Raw genomic sequence first — 20,369 nt, 5'->3', positions numbered from 1 at the left:
ATTCAATAAGTTCATCTTGTAAGTTACATTCGATATTTTCAACATCTGCAGAAAATGGCGTGATAACCCAATCTGGAATGTGCATGTTTTCAAAATCTGCAAAGCATAATTTAAAATCATCATTCAAATTTTGAAGATGTTTTGTGTATATTTCTAAGTCTTCATCTTTTACTTCCAAATTGCCATAGATTCGAAAAGTACAGAAAATCTTTTCGTAACAATGATGATTTAAATAAGGCTAATTTAACTTGGAAGCCTAAAAGAATTGTCCGAGCTTGAATAATCGTGACATCTTTACCTTGTGGACGGGTTTGTACGTCATTAAATTTTGAAAATAAGTCCACGAAGTAGAAAATATGATTCTTATTTCTCTTCAGTTCATCACTCAAAAACAAAATAACATCTATAAGAAACTCTAGGGTTGAGTCGAACAACTTAACAAATCTTTGTAGACTTGCACCTCTAGACAACCATCTTACATCAGTATGCAAGAGTAATTGGTTTGATACTTCATTTTTTTCACAAAGTTTCGCAAACAATCGCGATTTAAGAGGATGAGCTCTAATTTGATTAATAGATTTAATACACATATGCTTAGAGTATCATGCAGTTCGTCACTGAGAGTTTTTGCCACCAAATGGTTTCGGTGCAACACATAGTGAATAGTATGTACACTTTGAACTTTTTCTTTCAGAAAGGCAGCAAAACCTCGATAACGGCCCACCATTGCAGGTGCGCCATCTGTGGCTACTGCTGTTATATTAGTAAATATTCCTCCAATAGCTGAAAAATTGTCAACCCCACTTTCAAAATATTTTATTTTGCAAATAAAAATTCATCAATAATTTGATGTTTGGTTTTACTATAATATCTTACATAAGCCATAAGAACAGAAGAACTATCGAATGTGGATTCATCAAGTTGGATGGAGAACTTACTATTTTTGAGTTATGATACTACAGTTTTTTCTACATTTTCAGCCATTTCACCAATATGTCTTTTCACGGTATTTGCACTCAATGGTAAGCATTTTAAAACAGGGCCAGAATCTTTTTTCATTATGGTTTCAGTTACTTCTTTGATTGCGGGTATAACAATGTCCTCTGCAGTTGTATATGGTTTTCCTTTTTTTGCTATATTAAAAGAAATATTGTAGGAGGCTGTTAATCTTTGGTGATTGTCAGCTTCGGCAGGTGCTTTCATAAATGATTTTATAGTTGGTCGATGTAAGAAATCATAATTTCTCTTTCAGTTCTTTAAAAAAGTCAAGATCTTTATCTTTCTTATCGGGATGGAGTCTTTGAAGATGATCTTCCATTTTTGCTGGTTTCATTGCATCATTACTAAAAGTATTTTCACCAAGAAGACACATAGGCCTCATTTCGTTTCTTAATGAAGCAATAAACCCAAGTTTCAAATATTCTAACGAATACTGTCTGCATTTCTTTTTAGAATCTGAAGCTGCCATTGTGGTTACTGGGGTTGTAACAAAATAATTAAAATTGAAGTCAGTAAGCAAACGTAATAAGTCTAAATAACATACCTACTCAGGTATTTCTATAGGATGTACAAAACTACTAGCCCTGCTCAACTCTTCAACATATAAAAGTTTAGTTCGTGAATGAAAAAAGATTGAATTACAACATGTATGTTGATGAATTTGAGAACATTAATGCTCACTTGTATGTCAATGCACAAAAATGAGAATGGGATTGAATACGTGTAAGTATAAGTAAATAAGCAATAGACCGAGCACATGTTGCAATCTCGCTCCCGCCGCGGCGGCCGGGAGGGAACCACCGACATCCGTTTATTGGTAAATACGTCATTTTGGCCTACCTGATTGGTAGGCCAAAATCCGTAACTATTTTCATGATCTTGCTTCATCTTACAGGTCCTATTCATGTCACTGTTCCCACGATTCGCTCTTAATTGCATTGTCATTCAGGATGGAGGTAATCCAAGTTAACCGAATTAAATATTACCCATACAATGATGTCTTATATTTTTCTATCAACCCCTGAGCCCGAATAGACCCCCTAACAATGTTATATTGACCCCTGGGGGTCGATATCGACCACTTTGGCGTGTTTAATTTTAGGAATCACACAAAGCCAGGAAACAATTAGGGGAGTCTTTACAAGAATAAATGCAATAAAATAATATCAGTGATATTGCTGTTCTGTGGATATGCACTGACTGTACACCTATCAACACCCTGAATATTTGCCCTGATGTAATGTGTGTGCATATACATATATTTATATGTATACACACACACATTACTCTGTTTTTTTGGGGGGGAGGGGGTAATTCTTTTTAAGGACTCTTGCATTTCCAGAAACAGCATCTCTGAGTTAGCTTGACTTATTTCCTTCCAATGAAATAGTCTTTCTATAAGGCATGTTGTGCAATCCATGTGCAAAAGAACAACAAATTCCCACTTCTCCAAACAGACTACACACACACACACACACACACACACACACACACACACACACACACACACACACACACACACACACACACACACACACACACACACATACCCCATACCTTTATCCTACATCAAAGGTACAACAGATAAACTGGGCTTTCTCCTGAAACAACACAGAACCAGAACTGTAGATAAACATCTCAACAAAATTTCTACCTACTTGAGATAAATCTTTGACTTGCATGGGCAAAGGATTAAAGCAAGAATATAATTTCTTCTCATTTATAATTCACTTTGTAAGCCCAGTAGTAAAACTTTCTATAACTATCACTCATGCTGATGTTTAGTAAAGCTAATAAAAGTAATTAAATTTACTTAGCTAATTAGATTACTAAGCCAATATTTCAAAGCAATGGTATTTAGAGTAGTGATGTATAGATGTGAAAGCTGGATTATTAAAAAGAAAGATAGAAAGCAAACTGACTCATTTGAATTATGGGTGGGGAGGAGACCATTATGAATCTCACAGGCTGCAAGAATAACTAATAAGAAGGTTTTAGAGAGTAATAAAGGCAGAATGCACCTCAGAAGCAATGATCCTAAACAGAAGTTAATGTACTCTGGGCATATTATGCAAGCAGATGAATCACTGATAAAGGCAGCTGTGTTGGGGAAGATTGGGGTTATGAGAAGCAGAGGAAGACTGCAAAAGAGTTGGATGGACAACATAAAAAAACCTACCAACGTGAACTTACAACTGCTGAAAGAAAAGACAAGATGGTGGGTGTAATGGAGAACCTTTGTCAACAAGATCACTAAAAGTTGAAAACAACTAGATGGCAACACACACACACACACACACACACACACACACACAATGGCCGATACTCCCTTTCTCTGATTGTTATTGCCTACCTATAACATCTTGTATTTGTTGCTTAGAAAGATCTCACCTGTTTTTGTCTTCTTTGTATCAGTGACACCTATTATGTTGATCTGGTACTTATCCAATTCATCTGATAGTTCTATTTCTTTTCCATTGATGCTCCTTAGGTTTAGTGCCAATCTTCAGCTCTGCTGATGTTGGGATTTGTTTTAGTAGCTGACTTTTCTCTATTCACTCTGGTTCCCTGACAAAAACGACAGGACCTTGTTTAATCAAGCAATGTCTCAGATTGTATGAAATGCTATCATGCAGAGCCATAATGTCATTTTGGTTTAATTCGATTAGAATACAATTTGTTCAGCTAAATCTCAAATTCAGTAAGAATACAGAAGATAAATATTAGGAAGGTAACAAAATGTTCTGGTGCCTACTGAAGAGATCTTAGCAATATTGGAAAAAAAATATTGCAAAAGCAAACCGTCAATACTTGAGGGTAAGGAAGAGGGGAAAAAAAACACATCAAGAACTTGAAATGTAGAAAGGCAGATGGAGTACATGATATTTCACCAGAAATGTTCAAATATGGAGATATAAAAGTTTTTACAGTGACTACTGCATAATTCAGAAGGCTTGGTCATAGGGCAGAATTCCACATGACTGGAGTAGAGCTCAGAGACCATCTATAAAAAAGAAAATAAAACAATGTGAGAAATAGAGTGGAATTTTCTTAGTGACCAGATAAGATTTGTGCAAGTACATCTAAGAAGAGGATAAGAAAATTGTGGAAGGAAAACATGGAGAAAAATGAGCTTGATTCAAGCCAAATAGAGGGTATCAGGATTAGATTTTCATTTTAAAACACTAATTGAGAAATTAAATTTCTCACTGTAATTGTGAAATCATGAGAATATAACAAAGGTCTATATTCAAGGTTGGCAGATGAAAAGACATATGCCAAGGAAACAAGAGAAAAGCTATTTGAAATGCTAATATTATGTGGTGTAAATGGTACATAACATTGAACAATACATAGTGTTGTAGGTCAGCAGTTTGAACTGAAGGAGGCACCAGAAGATGGTCTGGTGTTAAATCAGGTGTGAGATTAAGGTACAAATTATATGGATTATATTATAGAGGAAAGTGATATTAGACATGATATGAAAATTGGAGATATTCTACTCAGTTCAATGCTTGAGAGATATACTTCTAAACAAATCCAGTAGAAGTCTGCAGGATTACTAATTAAATTGAATATCAGCTGAAATAAATTTTGTATGAAAATCAGCATTAAAAAGACAAAGAGAATGAAAACAGGCAAGAACACTGAAAACAGCAACTGCATTCTGAATGGAAAACCTATACAATAAGTAAGACATTTTGGCTATATAGGCACAATTTTTAGTGAAGTTGAAGAATAAATATGAAAAGAAACAACAGAATTAGAAAAGCTACTATGATAGAGAACTAAGTGAATAAATTTATACTGAACAAAAGAGAGAAAGATTACTCAAAATACTAAATTACCTATATACAAGATAGTGTTTGAAGGAATTTTAACTTAAAGATCTGAGAGCTGGGTTCGAAATAAAACACTTCATCAAAACTAGAGCCACACATGTGACAGATCCAAGAAAGAATTAGGGAGAGAACAGATGGCATCAGTGGCAGTGTCATATTAAAAACAAGGATATTAAGAAAGATCTTGAGATTGTTACCATTCAGGAATGTGTTAGCAGAACTAATCTGAAGTGGAATGGTCATTTGAACAGAATGGAAAATGTTAGCGCAAATTTTTATTTATTTATTTTTTTTTTTTTTCAGAACGAAAGGAAAAAGACCAAGAAGAAACCCAAATGTAGGTGGACTGATACAGAAGTAGGGATCTTAGAAGGCTAAAATATAAGACCCGATGATACCAAGAGCCCTGAGAGATAAAACAAGCTAATTTGTTGGAAAATTGTTGACAAGAAGTTGGTAATAATGTAAAATTTTCATGTTGAACTAACATAATATCCTTTACATCCAAATAAGGGTATGTGTTAGGAATTTGATTATGATAAATATAAAAAAATAAATTCATATCAAACTTCATTAAATCAAAGTTAATCCTCAAGAAACTATAAATTTAAAGATTTTAATATGAGAGGGACTGAAAAGATCTAATAAATAAATAGAACAAAAATGATAAGCAACTGACATAACTATAAGAAAGAACATATCTTAAAACACTGTAACCACCAATGTTTCATCAAATTCTAATAACTTGTTCTTTTTCTTTTAGGATATACGAGGGTGATCTGAAAAGTTCTCAGCCTAACAATGAAAAAACTGATTTATAATTTCAAAATTATTTTTATTTTTAAACATAATCTCCCTTAAGACTAATACATTTATTCTAGCGATGCTCCAGCACCATTACGCCAATCCCTGTAGTGGTTCTCAGTAAAATCTGCAAAATACCCCTCTACAGCTGCAATCACGTCTTGATTCGAAGAAAAACGCAACAAGGAAGAGTTTTAGTTTAGGGAAGAGATAGAAGTCAGAGGGAGGCAAGTCTGGGGAATAAGGTGGATGTTCCAACAATTCATTGTGCAGATCCCTTAATTTTTCCCATTGCAAAAACACCTTTGTGGGCAGGTGCATTATCCTGATGAAAGAGGATTTTTTTCTTCTGCAAGCTGGGTCTTTTCTCACAAATTTTTTCATCTATCTGGTTAAGAGATCGAAATAATATTCCCTGGTTATTGTTTTACCCTTTTCAAGATAATTAATAAACAAAATGCCTTTGGCATCCCCAAACACTGACGCCATGACCGTTCCTACTGATGGAACTGACTTTGTCTTCTTTGGCTCTGAACAACCGGCTTCTGTCCACTGTTTTGACTGCTGTTTGGATTCTGGTGTGTAATGGTGAATCCAAGTCTCATCCATAGTAATAAATCGATGCACAAAATCAGTTTTATTCTTGTTAAAACACTCCAAGACTGTTCAGAGATTTTCATGCGAGTGCATTTTTTATCTGCTGTGAGTAAGCGGGGCACCCAACTTGCACAAAGCTTTTTCATATGCAATTCTTCATGCAAAATATATCTCACACATTCTTTTGACTTGCCAGTCATCCAATACCATATCGTGCACTTAATCAATTATTTCTGTGGTTGTTACACTTTTTGGACATCCCAACTCGGCAGCCCATTTCTTAATTGTCTAAAACAAAGGAGAAGAGTGCCCATAAACGTTTATCAAAAAAAATCAGCTAACACCTTTTTATTCCCATATATAGGGAGTAGGCGAGGTTGTTTTAGCCTAATCTAACTTTTTGGAGACTGAGTGGGCAGTTCAATCTCCACTGGTACCCAAATAGAAATAGCTGGCCCAAGGCTATCACTAATTAAGCGGCACGTAGCGAAGAGAGACGGCTCAACAAGTGCCGCCATCTCGTGGTCCCTAACCCTAACACTCGTATTTAATGTCTGAAATAACGAGGGGTCTACGGTGAATTTTCTTGAGTTTACGGGCGAAAAACTCAAGTTTCCATGAGAAAAAACCCACTTGCTCGTGCCAGAGATCGACTAACTCAGGAACTGGTCGAAAAATGGCTTAGAAAAATTACTTCTAGTCGCCGACTAGATTCGAAACCAAGAAGTCTTCCTTTGTGCGGTCAAGCGAAGTGGTGTTGAAATGCCACATACACTGAGCTACAGAGGATCTTAACTTTTATGAACTTCAAATTAATTTCTTTTGGCATTAAAATTGCAAAGACTATGGGGATATCCAGAGAACAAGTTGGGGGGGGGGTCATTATCCACCAACATCTGGACATGCAGAAACTCTCAGCAAAGAAGCCTGTTGGCTCTTATTTCAGTAATTAAACCTTCTTTTACAAAGAATTTTATAACCGCACGATACTCAATTTTATCCATTTCAAGGGATACAGACAACCCTTTTGCGTCAGATAGCTGTATAAAACAAAGTACTTGACTTGCAATTTCACATAGATGCTTATGACAGATGTACCAACTTAGAAAAAAGAAATCTTGCCGAGAGGGGTTCCCATCTATGGTCGAGGCCAAAAACTTTTCAGACCACCCTCGTATAGGAAGACGTGTCAAAGGTTTTGAAGAAATTCAAAGACACAGAGGTGAGGGCTATCATCAAGTTTGTCGTGCTACAAGAAAAGTCTGCAACCGAGATTCACCAAACTTTGTATGAGACCTAGGGGACTTTGCACCAGCATATTTAATAGTTGCCAGATGGGTGGTAAAGTTTAAAACTGAGAATCCTGAGACAGCAGATGTCCGAAGGTCAGGAAGACCTTCCACAGTGACACACCTGAAAACATCAATGCAGTGCATGCCGTGATCTTCGATGATAGCCAAATAACAGTCAAAAAATTGCAAAGACTCTGGGGATATCCAGAAAACAAGTTGGGGACATCTGGAAACTCTCAGCAAAGTGGGTCTACAAATGTTTGAATGCTGACCATAAGAGAGATCCTGTGTTGTCATCTCAAGGGATTTTGGGTCATTTTGAGAAATCAGGCGCAAAGTTTTTGGCTCATATTGTGAGTGTTGGTGAAACATGGCTTCTTCACTATGACCCAGAGACCAAACAACAGTCAATGGAGTGAAGACACAAAGATTGTCGATGGCCAAAGAAGTTCCAAACCCAAAAGTCAGCAGCAGTGAAGGTTCTTGCCATTGTCTTTTGGGATATGAATCGTGTAATCCTTACCAAGTACCTCAAAAAAGATGAAACTGTTACAGCAGCAGTTTATTCAACTGCTCTGAAGGAAGTGAAGGAGGTACTGAAGAAAAAACACCATAAGAAACTGTGCACAGGCATATTACTTTTGCAAGACAGCACACCTGCTCACACTGCTCATGAAACCCAACAGACAATATACAATTTGGGTGAATGCCCAAATTGTATATTGTATATTGTGACAAATAAGGTGGGTGAGGTAGACATTGAAATGTCTGCCTCACCCACCTTATTTGTCAGACCTGGCCCCATCTGATATTTCCTATTCCCAAATTTAAATAAACACTTGAAAGGAACAAAATTTACTACAGATGATGAAGTCACATCTGCAGCTAAGAACTGGTTTGTACAACAAGGGAAAGACTTTTTCTCAGAGGATTGCAAATGCTGCAGCAGCATTGTAACAGGTGTATAACCCTTCATGGGGAATATGTAGAATAATGTGTAAGTCATAAATTAAAGATACCAAGAAATTATACACTTGGTTTAATCCTTTATCCAAGTGTAAGCAAACAAAGTTTGCTCCTGAAGTATTTTCAGGACTGGGGCAACTTGTATATAGAAACTAATGACCTCATTACTTGCCTTAGTATCCCATAATGCAAAGCGCATATCCTTACAGACATGTATAATGCTGTGCATTATGGGAAGCGTCACTACCCTGTATGAATATGTGCTTTGCATTATGGGATACTAAGGCAATGATGAGAAGTCAATAGCTTCTATATACGAGTTGCCCCAGTCTTGAAAATACTTCAGGCGCAAACATTGTTTGCTTACATTTGGATAAAGCATTAAACCAAGTATATAATTTATTGGTATCTTTAATTTATAGTATAACCAAGTGGAAAAATTTCCAACAATGTGGAAGTTACATGGTTCTACCTCAGTTTCTACATGGTGATTATCACAACTTTTTAGCACATCCTCGTAGCTAACTCTAAATTATAATAGAGAAATACTTAACAGATGGACATGTAAAAAATAAGATTTAAGCTAAATCAGCTCCATGTTGGCAAATAATCTGAATACCATATAATTTTGACAAAAGGAGTGAGATTTTTAAAGAAGAGATACAGTTGGTGAAATTACATTTCAACTGAAAACAAGAACTGAAGATTATATCTATATGATATTTAGCAGACAAAATTGCATGAAATAGACTTCGAATGATGAAAAGTCACATAGTGATGAACAGTAGCATATAATTATATATATATATATGTGGCAAATATATGAAACTTGTTCCTCAAATAATGAGGGCTAAAAATGCAAAGTGTGTCAGTGCCAATTGTTTTTAGATAGTTTATACATCTCTGAAGAAGTTGCATGGTGATGAAACACAATGGATTAAAATGATAAAAAGAAATAATCCAAAAACGTGTTGTGAAATTAATTGAATTCATTTTGTCACTATAACTGCATCATTACTTTTTCCTTCATAACCAATTTTTTTCATAAATAACAAAAAACATATTCCCAAAAATCACACCACATAAAATTGTCCTCACTCAGAGCGAGTCTGTTGTTTATTAACAAGTATTTATATATTTATGCATTTAAAAGTAACAAGATATTAAAAGCATACAATCTACATATTATAAATATTTTCACAAATTTATAATAATGTAGGTCAGAAATTCTCACTTTGGACTTTGAAGAGTGTTTGAAGTTTCCTCTGTAGCATCATAGTAATCCTCATCATCACTACTGGAATAAGATGTTTCTGGTACATTGAAAACAAGATGTGTACCAGAAGCAGATGCTTCAAAAAAAAAAAAAAAATGCATCAATATATTTGTGCTGCATGTAGAAGAGTTATCACCAAAATCAACAATAGCTACTTAATCATTAGAACATAAATTTGTAGAAGAGAAGCTAAGAAGAAAAAGGAATACATGTGAAATTAAAAAAAAAAAAAAAAAGAAGAAACAATAAAAAGGAAAGCAAAAAAGCATTCCATGTTCATCAATATAATGTACTTTTATACAAATTGCCTTTAATTTTTTTTGTGTTTTTTTTTTTTTAATAATGCAATCAAACATTTAGTATGCTACAACAGTTGCTCAAGCAGTCGTATATACTAATGTATATCAAAGTATAAATTTGCCTGAACAGATTTCATGGTAATAATAAATCAGAAAAAATACAAAATTGTACAGCAGCGTTTATATACTATAAACAGCTGTCAATCTGGTTAGCCAAGTAGATGTCATCTCTGCTCTTCAACCAGCAGGTTGTAAGTTAAATCCACTACAACATGGACGTTTGTAAATCTCTTTAACCTGTTGGGATGAGCTCATTTATCAGAAACCAGAAGTAGCTTAAAAAAAATACTTAAGAAAGCAGAGTTTACAGATTATATAACATTTACTCCACACTACTATTATTAGCATCATACCTCCATGGAGTCAAAGGTTAATTGTGAGAGGTCCAACTCTCACACAAAAAGATCATCAAACTATGTCTTAACCTATTCACCATTTCCACACTCACTGCATGCTTAAGCAAAGCATTCATCCATTCACTAACCACTTGATACAAAGAACCTGCTCCTCAATCCCTTGCTCACTCCCTCCTTATACAGTTTCCAGGGGATGGCCGCTTACTCAATCTCCCTGTAGGCTATAAAATCTCTCCTCCATATTAATCTGGTAACTACCTCCTCACCAACCTATACATCTCAATGATATGCCTCTTCATTCATTCAGAAAGCTCTTCAAACTGCATTCCCCCAATTTGCCTTCATATCTCACATTCCAGTGATCCCTAATTCAAATCAACTCTAAGATCCACATCCACTTAAAAACCAGGTGACCGGATTTGCACACAGCAGTTCATATCTGGACCTGATCAAGGGGAACAAAACTTCTCATTGCCATAATTCCTTGTTAAAGGTGTTTACAATTTTTGCAATATAATCCCTAAACTTCCAGTCTTTGTCCACCGCCATTCTCACTCAGATTTCTTTGATCTCTCATCCCTTCTACCTCCTTCAAAACTTTGGCATTAATTATATGCTCTTCGTCCCACTCTTGCTTACCAAAATTCAATACCTTACACTCACTCTGTAAAAATGAAATGGCACTTACTTGTCCATGCACACAGTCAATTCATATCTTCCTGGAAGGCCACAGTATCACCTTTACTCTGCTCCTCATAGTAGTTCTTCCCAAGTTTGCATCATCTGCAAACAGATTATGCAAACTTGGGAAGTGGTACATTTTTTTTTTTTTTTGAGAATTATCATAAGTTATGTAACAGATCTGCAGTATTCAAAGAGGCTACTTGGAGGCAGATGACTACACATCAAATTGCCCATAATGCATAGCACACTTCCTTTCAAATGTGTATATCTGCCATGCATCATGGAACAAGTCACTCATCCAGAGTATTTTAATCTAGCGACACACCACTTTCTTACTGTATGTTGAAACACTTCCACCGATGATTTAATTATCAACAATTCGAATGATATGGATCCCACTTATGAGTCTCAATGCAGGTCAAAACTGAACTTTGATCCTTTCCATAATGTGTGGCAATATACATATCTATAAGGAAGGGTACAGGGCATTACGGGATACTAGTGCAATCTGGTGTGAAGTCATCTGCTCCATATATAAGTAGCCAAGTGACTTCACATGTACACTTTTGTTTGTTCATACTCAGGCAAAGAATAAAAACAAGAAACTAATTTTTTGGTTTTCTTTTTTTTCTGAAGAAAGCCAATGCCCGAAATGGTCTTTCAATCCTGTAAAGTAGCATTAATATTCTTACCCCTTTTTTATAATAGGTTAATTCTTTAACATTACTTTTGTAAACTGCACACACACACACACACGGTTATATTTTTCGTATCTGAGGTTTCTATATCTTTCACAAAATCTTGTTTCTGCTCTCGAATTTATTTTTAATTCCTAGTTTCATCACATTCTCTGTTATTCTTATATTTTAGTTCTTATTTTGTGATTTTTGCTATATTTTTAGATAGTATTATTTTCATATTTCAATTTCATTTCCTATTTATCCCATTGTTTTTTACTACACTGACCTCAACATTCTTACTAAATAGCTTAAGGAAATTACAACGTACAATAGAATATACGTTAAAATAAATTTTAATACACTTCCAATATTTCGGCAACGTCATGTTGCCATTATCACAGGAACTTAAACACAAGACATGTGGAGACTTTTGAATTAAACTCTGCCCCACAAAAACCAACCATATGGCTTCGCTATATTGATGATGTGTTTGCTATTTGGCCACATGGCTCCGATGCACTCCTCTCCTTCCTAACACACTTAAACAACCAACACCCCAGAATCAAGTTCACCCTGGAAGAAGAAAACAACAGCTGCCTCCTTTCTTAGACAAACTAGTAGTCACCTGCCAGCCTGATGGAACCTCGGTTTTCTCAGTTTATAGAAAACCCACCCATACAAGCAGATACATTCACCAACAATTCCCCCCCCCACACACACACACACAACAATAAGGAGTCATTAAGACACTACACAACAGGGCTAAACTTATCTGTTCAAATGACAATGCCCTAACCACAGAACTAAACCACATTCTCAACACTTTCTTAGCCAATGGCTACCCTCCCCCACAAAAATCCAAAACATATTGAAACCAATAAACCACACCCCCCCCCCCCTTCACAACAAGGATTACTCTATATCCATCACCATTCCCTAATATTTGAGGCTCGTAAAAAATTACAAAAATCCTAAAAAAAATGACTTAACTTCTTGTTACAGACCTTATAAAAAATTGGCATCCCTTATCCGCTCCACTAAAGAACAACCCCCCTCCCCCCAGACCTACCTGGCGTATACCAAGTCCCTTGCAGCTGTAAGCTGTCCTACTTTGGTCAAACAAGCAGGACAGCTAATATCAGAATTTCAGAACACAAGGACTACATCCGGTTTAACCAATACAGCCACTCTGGTCTTGCAGACCATGCACTGGATTCCCGCCATAGAATACGGTGGAAGAAAGTAATGGAATCAGCCTCAGCCCTAAGAAACAATCCAAACCTAAACAAATTTGGTTGCATGAGACTGCCCCAAATTTGGGAAACCTACATCAGAAGACCTTCAGCCCAATCGGCCAAGAATACCAATATTGCCCGCTAGGGGGTCACCATCAGGACTTTTAGGAGAAAGAATAGCTTCCTGCTTCGTTCCTCATTTACTGTGTGTTGTGCTTGCGTGCACGTGTCTTGTATTTAAGTTCCTGTGATAATGGCAATGTGACGTTGCCAAAATATTGGAAGTGTATTAAAATTTATTTTAATGTATATTCTATTGTACGTTGTAATTTCCTTAAGCTATTTAGTAAGAATGTATAACCAACGTCTAAGCCTTTCCACAAGAACTGACCTCGATGGTTGTTTTCTTTTATTCCTTTCTATGTAATAACAAATTTGAATAATTCAACAATATCAGCCAGAAATTTTTGAGTTAATAACTCTACTGTTTCTTTATGGGGAATGATAGTGAAGAGGGAGACAATGTCGAAGCTAATTAACATGTCAATTTTTAACAGTTGAATGTCTTTTATGTTTGCGTGAAACTCTGTGGAATTTTTAATTGATGAGGCTGAGTGGCCTATGTGAGAACGGAGAAGGTTAGATAAGAATCTTGATAACTTGTAAGTTGGGCTGCTAACAGAATCTACGATGGGTCTGAGTGGAACATTATTATTGTGAATAACGAAATATTTACGTATTAAAACTTATCACTGTGGTTAGTACGTGTGTTTTTTAGATGAATTCACCACAGCTTTCATTGTATAAAAAAATCTTAACCTGGTCTAGAAACCCTGATTAGAGAGCAAACATGGAACTTTTTCAAGCCACTTCAGGTCTCCAATAAGCAGGATGGTGGTCTCACTCAAGGAAATGAAATTCATCTTCCAATTATAGACAATCACAAACATCCATGCCTAGGGTGGGATTCGAACCCATAGCATGCTGTTTAGAGAGTAGATACACTAACCACTCAGCCAACCAGACTGTCAATTTGGCTTTTATTTCTATATATGCAAATAGATAAACCTTTCCTCCATTGACGTTTCCATGGAATTTAGAAGAGGAGTCATCATCATAGGATGTGATATCACTAACCTATCTATTCATGATATTGGTTAAAGACTGCTGTGTCACCAATTATTTATTATATTCAGCCCAAAATCAACATTATAGGTAACATTACCAGATTGCACATGAAGAACCAAGAAACTAACACCAAGGGACCAAAGAGTACTTAAAAAAAAAAGGCAGTACTGAAATCTCAGCAAGCAGATGTGGAAAGAATCGATGAGAAGTTCAGAGTCTATAAGAACTAAGGTTAGCAGTAGTATAGTATATAAAGAGCTGCAGAGTCTGTTTTTGTGAAAGGAAAAGTACAATACACAAATTACAATGCCAAAAAAACATCATGAATATCTGTAAAAGATTTGAAGGCTGTGAAATGGGATGGTGAACCAAGCTACACTTTTCTGAATGGATGTGCAATGTGCGCCAGATATCTGGAGAAAATCTTACTAACTTAAGCTTGGTAGTAGAGGAGAAGAAATTAACAGTCTGGAGCTGTTTCTCCTGATATGGACTAGGACCTCTGGTTGCAGCACATGGAAGAATGAATGCTGATGAATATGCAACATTCTTTGATAATGCAGTGCTTCCTATATGGTGGAAATTTTATGGAAGAGGCCAATGTCTCTTTCCACAGAATAATGCACTTTGTCATACTACAGGTGCTAATTTTATGTCATTGAGGAAAAAATGTAGAAACTTGACTGACTTGCACAGAACCAATCTCAGCCCAAAGAACACCTCTGGGATAAAATGGAATATTGGAAGCAGAGCAGATTAGCGCATTCAACAAAAGTATATGACTAGTAGTAGTCTCAAAAAAGAATAAGCCAAATATCTGGCTTATAGCATCAGAAATTAGTGAAAAGCATGGAAGATTGAAAAAGTGTGATATCCAGAACATAGAAGAGCATACATTCTGTTAAGCTGTCTGTTGATGTACAGTTTAGATTTTTCTGAAATATTTATATATAAATGCTAAACTACATATCTAGATACAATTAAATAAATGTCTGATTTATTCTGATTAAAAATGAATTAAAGCACACTCTCATTGGTACATACTTCTCTATAATGATAATTTATGAGTTTATATAAGTTAAGGGGATAAAAATCCCTTATTGTTTTTCAGCCAGTAAGCGAAACTATGATCGAAAACTATGATCTGTAACGTTTCATGCCGACGAACTGTCAGAGTATCCAAGCGTAAGTGACCACTTGGTAGTGCCACACCACGGCAACTCGTTGCAAAGGTGGAGCAAGCTCCCTCACTGTTCTTGATATTTTCTCATAATGTAAAACACACAGCTCTTAAGAGATGTAGTACTGTTTTACATTATGAGGAGAGGTCACTACCCAGACCGGTTTCAACCTTTTTTTTGAGGTCTCATCAGTGAGTAGCTAGACCTAGAATATCAGAGTTTAAGTGAAGAAAACTTACATACTTTTGCTATACGATTGCCCGAAAGGTATGTCACTATATTATATTATAACATAGTATAACTAAGATGAAAAGCCAAACGCTTATTTTTTTCTGGCGAGGTTGATATAAGTTAAGGGGATAAAAATCCCTTATTGTTTTTCAGCCAGTAAGCGAAACTAAGATCGAAAACTACGATCTGTAACGTTTCATGCCGACGAACTGTCAGCGTATCCAAGCGTAAGTGACCACTTGGTTTGCAACGAGTTGCCGTGGTGTGGCACTACCAAGTGGTCACTTACGCTTGGATACGCTGACAGTTCGTCGGCATGAAACGTTACAGATCGTAGTTTTCGATCTTAGTTTCGCTTACTGGCTGAAAAACAATAAGGGATTTTTATCCCCTTAACTTATATCAACCTCGCCAGAAAAAATAGCCGTTTGGCTTTTCATCTTAGTTATACTATGTTATAATATAATATAGTGACACACCTTTCGGGCAATCGTATAGCAAAAGTATGTAAGTTTTCTTCACTTAAACTCTGATATTCTAGGTCTAGCTACTCACTGATGAGACCTCAAAAAAAAGTTGAAACCGGTCTGGGTAGTGACCTCTCCTCATAATGTAAAACAGTACTACATCTCTTAAGAGCTGTGTGTTTTACATTATGAGAAAATATCAAGAACAGTGAGGGAGCTTGCTCCACCTTTGCAACGAGTTGCCATGGTGTGGCACTACCAAGCGGTCACTTACGCTTGGATACGCTGACAGTTCGTCGGCATGAAACGTTACAGATCGTAGTTTTCGATCTTAGTTTTGCTTACTGGCTGAAAAACAATAAGGGATTTTTATCCCCTTAACTTATATCAACCTCGCCAGAAAAAAATAGCCGTTTGGCTTTTCATCTTAATTTATGAGTTTATGAAGGATATTTAACCTTATTTATGTTTTACTGAATATAGTTTGAATTTCTTAATATTTCGCAAACAAGATCCAAACCTGTTTTATTAAAGGGGTAAGATACTCTAAACTTTTGTAAACTAGATATTTACGTATGTCAGATATATATTTATATTTCTGAAAGATAAGTTAATTATCTTACAAAAAATAATGGGTGCATGTCAATTAAAGGAGAATTAGTCAGTCTTTAATGAAGTAGAAATCTTCCATGAAGAAGAGTTTGTCTTCACAGAAAAAAATTTTTCACTGCACATTTTTTAATGCAAATACCACCCATGAAAGGTTGTAAACCTATAGTACATTAGTATTGTGTTTGAGCAATCCAGAAACAAACCTCTTTTAAAGCCACTTTAAGCTTTCAATAAGCAGACTGGTCTCACACAGGGTGATAAAATTCATCTATCACCTATAACATGTGGTTATGTAAAGTCATTTATTTAACTGTAGCTTGAAGTGGGAGTTATACATAACACCCACTTCAAGCTACAGTTGCTTAGTATAATCAAAACTACACCAACCAACCTTAATAGGTTTATACTTTTTCTAGCAGGTGGTAATACTACACTGTACTGATTGTTAAAGCATTCAACTCTGGTGTATACGAGGGTGGTATGAAAGGTTCTCAGCCTAACAATAAAAAACGAATTTATAATTTCAAAATTATTTTTATTTTTAAACATAATCTCCCTTAAGACTAATACATTTATTCCAGCATTGCTACAGCATCATTATCCAACCCCTGTAGTGGTTCTCAGTAAGATCTGCAATCCCTCTACAGCTGCAATCACCTCTTGATTCGAAGAAAAACGCTCACCAGCGAGGAAGAGTTTTAGTTTTGGGAAGAGATAGAAGTCAGAGGGAGCCAAATATGGGGACCAGGGTGAGTGTTCTAACAATTCATAGTGCAGATCCCTTAATTTTCCTATTGCCAAAACACCTTTGTGGGCAGGTGCATTGTCCTGATTAAACATGACTTTTTTTCTTCTGCAAAGTCTTTCCTCACAAATTTTGTTGTATAGTCTGGTTAAAAGATCAGAATAATATTCCCCGGCTATTGTTTTACCCTTTTCAGGATAATTAATAAACAAAATGCCTTTAGCATCCCAAAACATCAATACCATGACCTTTCCTGATGATGGAATCGACTTTGTCTTCTTTGGCACTGAACAACCAGCTTCTGTCCATTGTTTTGACTGCTGTTTGGAATCTGGTGTGTAATGGTGAATCCAAGTCTCATCCATAGTAATAAATCGATGCACAACATCAGTTTTATTCTTGTTAAAATGCTCCAAGCACTGTTCAGAGATTTCCATGCGAGTGTGTTTTTGATCTGCTATGAGTAAGCATGGCACCCATCTTGAGCAAAGCTTTTTCATATCCTACATGTTCTTTTGAAATGGCTATAGTCTCAGCAATTTCATGCACTTTGACTCGCCAGTCATCCAATACCATATCATGCACTTGATCAATGATTTCTGGCATTGTTACACTTTTTGGACACGTGTATCATCTTCAAGGCTGGTACGGCCATGTTTAAACTCGGCAGCCCATTTCTTAATTGTCGAAAACAAAGGAGAAGAGTGCCCAAAAACTTTTAGGAACTTCGAATGAATTTCTTTTGGTGTTAAACCTTGTTTTACAAAGAACTTTATAACCACACAATACTCAATTTTATCCATTTCAAGGGATACAGACACCACTTTTGCTTCAGACAGCTGTATAAAACAAACTAGTTGATAGAATAACTTGCAATTTCACATGGATGCTTATGACAGATGTACCAACTTAGAAAAAAAAAATCTTGCCAATAGTGTTGCCATCTGTGGTCAGGGTAGAGAACTTTTCAGACTACCCTGTGTGTGTGTGTGTGTGTGTGTGTGTGTGTGTGTGTGTGTGTGTGTGTGTGTGTGTGTGTGTGTGTGTGTGTGTGTGTGTGTGTGTGTGTGTGTGTGTGTGTGTGTGTGTGTGTGTGTGTGCACGTGCGCATGAATGTGCATGTGTGTGTATATATATATATATATATACAGGGTGTTCGGGATAAATTTGACATATTTATAATTAATTATATTTTTCCGTAAGTTACATGTATTAACACACACTTCTCTTCATTTAAAAGTTTGGACCCTTCTTCATTCATATACAAGATGTCAGAAAGGATGGATAGCTGGAACCCACCTGAATCATGGAAGAGAATAACTTGTATCATGATGATTCGTGCCCGCCATCAAAATAAGGATATTACGACTGCTGCCCAATGCTCCCTGAATACAGTAAAAACAATCAGGCATGAACTAGAGACTTGCAATGGTGACTACGAGGATGTAGCAAGAAGAAAGATCCCTAGCAGACGATCTGATTGCGTTCGTACAGCAGAATTCCTCGCAAATCTGCAGGAACAGGTGTTGAAGAACCCTGGCATTGGAATTCGGGCTTTGTTCGTGGAGTTGCTAACTGTAGTCAAGCCCTTGATAACAAGGGTAGCCAATGGTAGGCCGTATGTATGGCAGCAGGATTCGGCCCCTTGCCACACCTCTGGGAAAAGTCAAAAATGGTTGTCTGAAAATTTCTACGACTTCACCAGTCCAAATGTTTGGCCTCCAAACTCCCCAGACCTTAACCCCATGGATTATTTTGTATGGGGCGCAGTTGAAAAAGACACCAATCGCACTTCCAGTAATACAAAAGCCCAGTTAATGGATAAAATTAAAACAGTTTTTGCGGCCCTTCCCAGGGAGACTGTAGCATCAGCTTGTTCGAGGTTCCGAAGCAGAATTGAAGCTGTGATCGATGCTAATGGTGGTTATTTTGAGTAAATCTTGTTGATAGTATTGTAATTAACTCTGCCTGTAATGTTTTTTTGTCAATTCATTAAATTTAATAGATACAAAGAAGATTTTCTTTTTCCTTACGAAACTGTCAAATTTATCCCGAACACCCTGTATATATCCACTTCATGTCCAAAGCAGAGGAAAAGTGTTGTAAAATTCTTGTGATTCCAAAATTACACACTGTATTTATCAGCAGATGGCCTATGTATAAGAAGGATGATGAAAGAACTCCTATCCTCAGTAATCAAGGTATTGTTTAATGAGGGTGTGCAGTCTGGGAATATCATGGGATAGGAGCACAGACTGCAACTAGAGAAACCATAATTCATCATTCACAATACAATGCACAAACAAAATAGGTTGTTTAATATTACATATTTAGTCGCCTTAATATTTGAGTCATTAAGGGCTAGTGATCATGCAATATAGAGCTATGCACAAACAAAATAGGTTGTTTAATATTACATATTTAGTCGCCTTAATATTTGAGTCATTAAGGGCTGGTGATCATGCAATATATAGCTTTGCTCTGCCATCTTCTCATGATATGGCCTGTTTCCACAACAGCTCTGGCAGGGTGAGTATTGCCCCTTTAAATGCATAATGCATATTCTCTCTCTCTCTCTAGTTGAAGGAAATGCCAACTAGATCTCTAGGAGATAGTTGTCTTTCAGCACCCAGTGAAACACCACCACCGTACTTTTTTTTTGGAGGCATCAGGTGGTATCTGCCATGTTTCATCTCTACAGTAGGGTTTCTGTCCCACCCCCCCATTTTCTCATTCTACATGCAATATAGGTAAAGGCCTCCCATTCTTGCACCCCTCTTTCAAAATCTTTTAACCAGGGAATCCATACCTCCTCCATTTTGAGGGTATAACTATAAAATTGTTTCTGCAGGGTGGCTTCCAGGTAGTACATGGGACCGAACCAAAAGATTAACTCTCACATCCAATCTATCCTG

At 36.4% G+C, this 20,369-nt stretch overlaps 1 protein-coding gene across 3 annotated transcripts in view; it reads right to left on the bottom strand.

The window, feature by feature from the left end:
* LOC150101175 (oxysterol-binding protein-related protein 9) overlaps positions 1 to 20,369 on the bottom strand; it is a 613,809-nt gene that overhangs the window by 334,387 nt on the left and 259,053 nt on the right. For all 3 annotated transcript variants that reach the window (XM_090402198.1, XM_090402199.1, XM_090402200.1), the window contains exon 10: positions 9,735 to 9,852. In XM_090402198.1, coding sequence (XP_090258324.1) covers positions 9,735 to 9,852 — 118 coding nt within the window. The remainder of the gene's footprint in view (positions 1 to 9,734; positions 9,853 to 20,369) is intronic.

The sequence above is a fragment of the Typopeltis vanoorti genome, chromosome 12, assembly GCF_054136105.1.
Source record: "Typopeltis vanoorti isolate ZY-2024b chromosome 12, IOZ_Tvanoo_1.0, whole genome shotgun sequence".
Classification (NCBI taxonomy): domain Eukaryota; kingdom Metazoa; phylum Arthropoda; class Arachnida; order Uropygi; family Thelyphonidae; genus Typopeltis; species Typopeltis vanoorti.
Note: the sequence above shows the minus strand (reverse complement) of the source record. Positions and strands in the feature narration are given on the sequence as shown.